At 40.3% G+C, this 9,305-nt stretch overlaps 1 protein-coding gene and 1 non-coding gene across 2 annotated transcripts; one reads left to right on the plus strand and one right to left on the minus strand.

Annotated features, from left to right (window-relative positions):
- Positions 1 to 5,745: 5,745 nt before the first annotated feature.
- LOC141612946 (uncharacterized) lies at positions 5,746 to 8,373 on the plus strand. The gene is made up of 2 exons (XM_074431694.1): positions 5,746 to 6,518; positions 7,023 to 8,373. Exons 1-2 carry the CDS (start codon positions 5,746 to 5,748, stop codon positions 8,371 to 8,373), a joined length of 2,124 nt encoding a protein of 707 aa, XP_074287795.1.
- On the minus strand, positions 6,118 to 6,224 carry LOC141615662 (small nucleolar RNA R71). Its single transcript, XR_012530071.1, has one exon. It is a non-coding gene; the product is annotated as a small nucleolar RNA R71 (small nucleolar RNA).
- Positions 8,374 to 9,305: the final 932 nt, after the last annotated feature.

A 9,305-nucleotide genomic window follows, 5' to 3' on the forward strand; every position in this document is an offset into this window, starting at 1 on the left:
ATTTCCCTTTTCTCGCAAATTCCCATTTCTCTTTGCTTTCATTACATGATTTTGCACAATGGGGACATTGTGCGATTTGGTTTGGGGAAGGGTTTTGCGTCGCACTTCATTCATTTGCTTGCATTCACGTTTACTTTTGTTTTGCATTGTTTATTTCATTTCATATATATATATACAAAATTCAAAAAAAAAAAATTGAAAAATTTCAAAAATTTCCATAAAATGCACGTTTATTTTAGCATATAGGTCGAGTCGGAACGATAGTATTTCAAGGATGATATTGCATTTTGCACCTGTTTTGCCTGATCCTTGCTTGACTTACATGTTATTAGTAGAATCGTAAATGCATATCTACGAGTTTTCGTTACATTCTTGCTGAACTTGAGACTTGACTTTGAAAATTGGCAAGCTACATCATATTTCTGAGTTTTAGAGCTTATAACTGGTGACATTCATGACCAGTTTATCTAGGAATGTGAGTAGTACTCCTTATGAGACATGTTTCCTTAATTTGCATAAATATGAACTTAATCTGCTTAATACCTGTATGCATTCGGTTTGTGGTTTGTTGACACATGTGGTAGAGGTTTCCCTTTATTCATTTTACCCATGAACCCCTCATAGCAGAAAATAGCCTTTTTGTCCCTTAACTACATCCTATATTTAGCCTGCCTTTGTCAAGCTAGTAGTATTAGTTTTGGGAATGTGTTTATTTGCGGTTTGGTTATATGCTCAATTCAAGATGTTGGGTGAAATGGTGGAAGGAAAGAAAAGAGAGAAAAAAATAGAATTGAAAAGAAAAAAAGAGAAGAAAAATGACTCGAAAGAGAAGAGAAAAAAGAGACGAGTACTGTAGAATCCGGTCGATCGACTGACCATATTGGTCGATCGACTGCATCCCGAGAAAAAGAAAAGTTCGAAAAAATCACATGTTGCAATTGTTATGATTTGGTGATTTCCACTCCCATATTATCATTTGTATTCTTTGGGGAGTCAAATTTTGTGGAGATTGTGAGTTTTGTGCCTTGAATTGGCACCGTATTGTATCATTTACATTGAGCTTGAAGTTGGGATTCGTTTATAGTTTGGATTGTAGTACTAGCTTGGCTTATTACTCCTCATATCCAAATTCATTTTAGCCCCTTCTTACCCTTTACCTCACATATCCATATATACCTCGGCATGTGTCATGGTCATTTGTTGGTTGGAATGCATATGTACGGTCATAGAGATCATTTTCATATTTTATTGCTGGCATGTCTTCATAGGTCGTAGTTAGGTGAGAGTCTTTACAAAATAAATTCTTTCTATCCTCTTATATATTCACCTTGTTCTTATTTGAGTGATTTGAGCGACCCGTGAGAGTCCAATTTGTTAAGTCTCTATGGTTGACGGTTCAGCAGTTTTTAACGGCTTCATAATTCGTTTGCATGATTCACATTGCTAATTGATTGTTGGTTGTGCATTAAATTGATTTAGGCTTTACATATTGCAATTCGCTCTGAGACTGAACTCGTTCCATTAGGTTTTAGGATCGAGTCTAGTTCTTGCTTGGGGACAAGCAAGGTTTGGTTTTGGGAGATTTGATGCGTGACCAAAATATGATGTTTCACACTTTATTCTACACGCATTTCAGAGCTCAAATGTGCAATATATACCATTATTTCCCTATTTTCCTCTACTTTCGTGTTTTTGTCTATTATTGCAGAAATATAAAGAATTGAGCGGAAATCGAGCCAAATCCGTCCCTAAGTAATTAACATTGCATTTGACATGAAGTATTGACTCGAGGAATGAGCTTGGTGCGCGTTTCAAGGCCTAAAGATAGCAAAAGCATGGGTGCGTACGAGTTTAACAAGCAAAGAAGTGCTTCTCCACACTGCAGCCTGCTTCAGATGGCTATATCTCGAGTTCTAAATCAGATAATCGAGTGAATCCAATTGGAGGTGAAAGCTTATCCTCTTAGCTTTCCAACGCCGCGTAGAACGCCTGATTTGACCAAGGAACGAAGAAATAGCAGCTATTTTAATATCGGTGCGCGCTGCAGAATTCGTCAGAATGCACTACTGTACAGCAACCTTGGTCGATCGACTGATGCTTATGGTCGATCGACCAGAGCACGAGATCAGAAGCTACTGTTCAGTATAGGTTGGTCGATTGACTGAGCAACATGGTCGATCGACCACTCCACGAGCTGATGCGTGAATTAATAGAACGAGAATTTAGAAGCCCATGAGTTATTAGGTTTAGGAATAATAGCTGCGTACTTTTCCTATATAACGCAGCTTGAACATTCAGAAATTTATGAAGTTTTTATCTAGTTTTACATACAGTTCTTTAGAAATAATTAGGGTTTGGGAAACTATTTTCACATTGGATTTTCGTTGTGCTTTCAATCATTCCGTTACAATCCTTCTGCAAATTCGGTATTCACTTGCTCTATTTTCAGTTTCATTACTTTATCGCTCATAGTATAGAATTGTTAATTAGTTCCCCGAAACCATAATCATCGTTTTATGTTAGCCTTTTGTTTTATCAATTTAAGCATGAATTCTTCTGTTTATTTCGTTGATTTTAGTGTTGCCTTTAATTTTAGTATGAGTAGCTAAATTGCTTGTGCTAGGATGTAGGGGAATTATAGTGTAGGCGGCATAGAATAAATTCGGACTGAATCGCATGTCAGTCGATCGACTGCTATGCGTGGTCGATCGACTGACCACGTGAGGTTTTCCTTTCGTTTTAATTGTTTTAATTCTTAATTCGACGAATCGAGTGCACACGACCAGTTGAATGTTTAGGATATGACTGACCCATTAGATCGAGAGATAGGGACAGTTGTTAGATCACCAATTAAAATGACTAAATTATGCCGAGATCGAAAGATAGGTAAAGTTTAGATGATTAGTCACTTTTCGAGACGAGAGTCGTATTAGTGATATTAGGGACTTATAGCGAGATGCTATTTGTTAAGAGTGGACCGAGAGGACCTCTTCGTTTCCCGCCTCATGTGTTTTGATTTAGACCTGTTTAGTATGCTGCCGCCGAAACTATAGTGAACCGACCCTCCTAGTACCTTTCTTTATCTGTTTAATCCGTTATTTATTTTATTGTCTTTTATTACTCTTAGCTTTAGACCAAATCAATTAAACCCCCACAACTGTTACCTTAGACCAGATTTAGACAACTGAAATTCCCTTCCTCCCTGTGGTTCGACTCGTGCTACCACTAGCTTCTGTTAGTTTAGCTCGGAATTATAAATATTATTTTTGATACTAAACGACGGTATCAAGTTTCCTTTATAAATCATTACTTTATAGCATAGAATCAAGTCCGTGGAAACATAATTACCTCATTTTTCTCGTTTTACATCAACCTATCCACCAAGTGGGAGGAGATTAACCCTGCTCCTCCAATAATCCAAGTTATCATGTTTGACTGTCACAAATACACTAAATCAATCATTTTGTCAAAACGCTTAATACATCCAACCTTCTCTACCTCCAACATAAACCCTATCAACAGTTTGAACATGACATTCATCAACTTTGTTAATCTCGATTTTGTCAGTCAAAATGCTTAACAATCGCAACGTTCTCACATAACTAATCCCCACATGATGAATAAACATTCGGCCCCTTTTTACCCTTCCTTTTGCTAATCTTTTGGACTACTTAGGCACGATCTTAGGCCTTTTTCTTGCATTTTGCTCCATATTCCCGCTACTATCAATTCCGGTGCTCTATTGTAGGTAATTGAGCTAGCTAGAGGAAATTTGGGAAGAAACAAGGCACAAGAGGAAGATAGCAAGGAAGAAAGAGGAGGAAAAGACGAAGAGCGACCCCGAGCCGGTAGCGAGCGCCACCGACCGGCGGGCTGTCATGTTGCCAATTTCGAGCTTCAAATTTGAGATTCCTCGGCGCCGGATGGGCAGCCGGCCGCCGGTCGACCGGCTGGCGGTCACTGCTACACGTGTTTTGTATAAATTTCCCCTTTTTGTAACTTAAGTAGGAGGACACTATAAATACCCCCAAAATTCGGTGTTTTGACACATAACCCTAGATCTGAATTATTTCCCTTTCCAAGTTTCAAACTTTGTTAATTACTTCACTAATCTTTCCCTAATCATTCCTTAATTAGTCTAGTTCTTCAATTAATTAGTAATTGGAGTTGGGTTGTAAGAAGAATTGAAGGTTCCTCCTTCTTTAATTTTCTATCCTAATTCCTTTCTTGCTTTAAATTGGTATTATTTCTCTCCTTATTTTCATTTGTTTACATTTCTTTTTATCCTTTAAGCTTGTTTGATTGTTATTGATAAAGTTAGCATCTTTATTGTGTAATTGTTGTTGTTCTCACCATTGTTGGTCTTTTCATTGTTCATCTCTTCTTTGTTTCTCTTACCTTGGTTCATTCCTTGCTAGTTGTCCTCAAAGACTTAATCTTTGAGTGAATTTGGTTAAAGATCGTGTCTTTTAGTTTAATAAACCTTGTTATTAGATTAAAATCACTTTTCCTCATAATTATTGTCGGATTCTTGCATGTTTGGTTGTAGAATTCATCTTATCACCATGTTTATGCCTAAAGACTCTATCTTTGTTGTTTTCCTTGCCTCTAAAAACATGATTAGTGAGTAGTCTCCTTCTAGGACTCGGTTTGACCCGATATGGGTAACTTCACTAACAAATTATCATTAAGGCTAATTTGTGGGGGAAATTGGTGAGGGTAGTTTAGAGGAATTTGCATGCTTAAGGTTTGGGTTTTGGGTAGTGTCAACTTGTGACCCTTGTCCACCGACGGAAGTTGGTTAGGTTGTAATTTGGACACCCGAAATTTGTCCTTGTCACCAACTAAGGTTGAGACCGGAAGGGAGAACCGAGGGAGAGTGCCTCTTAGCTAGTGTTTGAAATCGACCTCCGGAAGGGGGAGTGGGATGACCCGGAATATGATGAGGGCTTAATGACCTTGACCATTTACTTGACCTCCTTGGGAAAATGCATGTTCTTGGGGTTGTCGGGTTTTGAGTTAGGGAGACCGGCTTTCGAACCTGGGAGGGGGGTTAGTCGGAGTAGCTAGTGTCCTAGTGCGAGACCGGAAGGGAGGTTCTAGGCGAATTAGAGCCATCTCCCCCTTACCTTTCTACCCCTTTTGATTAGCCGAGACGATTAGTATGCGGAATTACTCATATTCATGGTCGGACCGAGTTCTAGTCTTTCTCTTTATTCGATCTATCTCCTTTCTTTAGCTTGTTTTTACCTTATCTTGTTGTTTGTCCTTAAATTTGTTAGTTTAGCGTTAGTTTGTTACTACCCCCTTTGTTATCTATCGACTTAGCTAAGCTCAAGAATATAGATAATTAGTAATCACCCCTACTCCTTGTGGATCGACCCTCTAGAGTGTACAACGATAAAATCGTGCACTTGCGAGGTTTAACTTGAGACCATCAAGTTTTTGGCGCCGTTCTTGCCGGGAGTACGGCTTGATATTAATCGTTTTTGTTCTAGTTTAGACTAAGTCCTTTGTTACTAATCCTTTCTTTCAAGTGCTTAGGTCTTTTGCATGAGTAGGCGACAAAGAAGAGGTCAACCAACATATCCTATTGATCTTGAAATTGAAGCTACGGCAAGAAGACTTAATTCATTAAGAAGAAGGGGTTTTCTAGATATACCACCAATTGAAGAAGCTAATCACCAAGAAGCTACCGAAGTGTTTGAAAATCCTTTTGGGGTTTTAGAAGAAGAGCCTAACACCATGGTTGAACCGGTTCCGATAAGAGACACTATGGCTCCTAAGCACATAGTCAATCCAAGCATCCAAAGGCCACGAATTCAAGCTAATAACTTTGAGATTAAAAATGCCTTGCTCAACCTTGTTCAAGACAACCAATTTGGAGGAGGTCCCTTGGAGAACCCAAATGATCATTTAAATGATTTCCTTGAAAATTGTGATATGTACAAGTCAAATGGGGTCTCCGATGACGCGGTTCGCCTTAGGTTGTTCCCCCGTTCTCTTAGGGGTTCGGCCAAGGATTGGTTGAAGAATTGTGACCCGGATTCCTTCAAGACATGGGATGAGTTGGCTTCGGCATTTTTAAACAAATATTTCCCACCCTCAAGAACGGCCAAAGTCAAGAGTGAATTACAAAGCTTTACTCAAGAAGAGGATGAGACCTTATATGAGGCATGGGAACGGTACAAGAAGCTCCAACGGTTATGCCCACACCATGGCATCTCCGAGGCCGAGCTAGTGAACAATTTCTACAAAGGGTTGACTCAAGACCTAAGGCTTTCATTGGATGCGGGATCGGGGAAAGGTGCCTTAGACATTTTGGGGCATAAAGCGGCAAAGGAACTAATTGAGGAGATGGCCTCAAGAACTATGGAATGGGGAAGTGATAGGCAAATGAGGAAGGGCAAGAGCAAGGATTCTAATTCGGTTTTGAATGTGGAGGTTAAGGGTATGCTAGATGAACTCACCCAACAAGTTGCTTTGCTAAATTCAAAACCTAAGGGCTCCGATATGAGGCAAGTCTTGTCGTGTGAGTTGTGTGGTGAACAAGGGCACACTCCCATTGGGTGTCCCTTGATTGCACCCCTAGGTGAGGAATGCTATGAGCAAGTAAATGGGATTTGGGAGTCAACTAGTGCAAGGCAAGGGTTCAACAATAATAACAACAACCAATTTGTCAATGGAAAAAGAACTCACCCTTTCTTATCTTATGCTTCACAAAACATTCAAAACCCCACCACTTCCCAACCTCAACAACAACAAAGGTTCAATCAAAACTCTCAATTCCAAAGACAAATTCCACCCGGTTTCCAAGGGAAACAATTCATAACCCAAAACCAACAACCATTTGGGGGTTTCAAGGGGCAAAATTTCAATCAACAACAAACCCAAAATTTCCAACCACAAAACCAAAACTTCCAAACCCCTCAAAAACCATCTTGGGAACAAGCTTTTGAACAATTGGTTATTGCAAATCAAAAATCCGACTCAAAGCTTGATAACCACATTGCCTCACAAAGCCGGGTGAATGATGAAATACGGGCATCACAAAAGGCTACGGAAACTCATGTGGCCCAAATTTCTCAACAATTGAGTCAATTGGCTCAAAATCCGGGGAAGTTTCCGGGTAATACGGTTAACCCAAGGGAGATGAATGCGGTGTTTTTGAGGAGTGGTAAGCAATTGGAGGAGGTTGAGAAATCTCCTAAGTGGAAGAGGAAGAGGGTGACTAATGAAGTTGTGAAAGAGCACCCGGTTGAAATTGTGGTGGAAAAGTCTAAGGAGGTGGAGATGGTTGATCCTCCAAAGCAAGATGAGCCTATTGCAACTAAGGCCAAAGAATGTACTCCACCACCAAGGGAGTATGTAGCACCGGTACCCTTTCCACAAAGGCTTGCAAGGCCTAGAATTGAAAAGAAATATGAGAAGTTTGTGGAGATCTTGAAGGGAATGAATGTCACGATTCCTTTCCTTGACATGATTACCGAAATTCCATCTTATGGCAAATTTCTTAAGGAACTTGTCACTTTGAAGAAGAAGAATGGAGAGGTGCAAACCATCAACCTCTCTAAGGAATGTAGTGCTATACTCACTCACACCAACAAGCTTCCTAACAAGCTAGAAGATCCGGGGAGCTTCTCTATCCCTTGTTCTATCCAAGGGGTGGCTATTAAAAGAGCTTTGTGTGATTTGGGGGCTAGTGTGAGCCTCATGCCACTTTCTATATTCAAGAGGCTTGATTTGGGAGACTTGAAACCTACTAGAGTTTCACTTCAACTTGCCGATCGGTCGGTCAAATTTCCCATTGGTGTGATTGAAGATGTACCCTTGGTAGTTGGGAAGCTTGTCATACCATGTGATTTCTTTGTTATGGATATGCCGGAGGATTATAATGTGCCTATTATTTTAGGCCGACCTTGTCTTGCTACCGGTAGAGCTATGATCGATGTAAAGAGTGGCAAGTTGTCTTTACAAGTGGGTGAAGAAAGAGTGGAATTTGAACTCCACAAGTCCATGGAAGCTCCTTCTCTAGGTGACACTTGTTGCATTGTTGACATTCTTGAGAATCCCATGGAGGAGCATGACCCGAAAGCTTCATCTATGGATCCTTTGGAGACTTGTCTTGTTAGTGGGTATGAAGTCGATGACAAAGATGTTGAGACTCTTGCATATGTATGGATGTTGGATTCGGCTCCTATTCATGAACAAGCTCCCAAATTTGAAATGTTGGAAGTCGGTAAGAAGGAGGAGAGTTCCACGCCTCCTCCTACGGTTGAACTTAAACCTCTTCCCTCTTCTTTGAAGTATGAATTTCTAGGAGATAATTCCACTTTTCCCGTCATCATCAATAGTGCACTTGATGACACCTAAACTTCAAAACTCATTTCTTTGCTCAAAAGGTTCAAGGGTGTCCTTGGGTACGCTATTGGTGACCTCAAGGGGATTAGTCCCTCTTTGTGTACTCATAAAATTCTTCTTGAAAATGAGGACGCATCCTCAATTGAGCCACAAAGAAGGCTTAACCTCATCATGAAAGAGGTTGTAAGGAAAGAAGTCCTTAAGCTACTTGACACGGGCATTATCTATCCTATTTCGGATAGTAGGTGGGTAAGCCCGGTTCATGTAGTTCCTAAAAAAGGAGGCATGACGGTAGTGCGAAATGACAAGAATGAATTGATTCCTACAAGGACGGTAACCGGGTGGAGAATGTGCGTGGACTATAGGAAGTTGAACAAATCCACCCGGAAGGATCACTTTCCCTTACCGTTCATGGATCAAATGCTAGAAAGATTAGCTCAACACAACTATTTTTGCTTCTTGGATGGCTATTCGGGATTTTTCCAAATCCCTATCCATCCAAGTGACCAAGAGAAGACCACCTTTACTTGCCCATTCGGCACCTATGCATATAGGAGGATGCCGTTTGGGCTATGTAATGCTCCCTCTACCTTTCAAAGAGCTATGATGTCAATTTTCTCCGATTTCATTGAACAAGAAATGGAAGTTTTCATGGATGATTTCTCGGTTGTTGGGAAAAGTTTTGAAAATTGTTTGATGAATTTGGAGAAAGTTTTGAGTAAATGTCAAGAGTCCAACCTTGTACTTAATTGGGAGAAGTGCCATTTCATGGTACAAGAAGGTGTTGTGTTGGGACACATAGTGTCCAACCGAGGAATTGAATTTGATAAGGCTAAGATAGAGGTCATAGCTAGTCTCCCACCTCCCACCAATGTTAAGGGGGTGAGAAGTTTCCTTGGTCATGCGGGCTTTTATCGCCGCTTCATCAAGGACTTCTCTAAGAT

Source organism: Silene latifolia, chromosome 11 (assembly GCF_048544455.1).
Source record: "Silene latifolia isolate original U9 population chromosome 11, ASM4854445v1, whole genome shotgun sequence".
Lineage (NCBI taxonomy): Eukaryota > Viridiplantae > Streptophyta > Magnoliopsida > Caryophyllales > Caryophyllaceae > Silene > Silene latifolia.

Coding starts and splice junctions, on each gene's coding strand:
- LOC141612946 (XM_074431694.1), top strand. CDS start 5,746: ATGGTTGAACCGGTTCCGATAAGAGACACTATGGCTCCTAAGCACATA. Junction 6,519..7,022: donor CCTAAGGGCTCCGATATGAG/GCAAGTCTTGTC, acceptor TGCCTCACAAAG/CCGGGTGAATGATGAAATAC.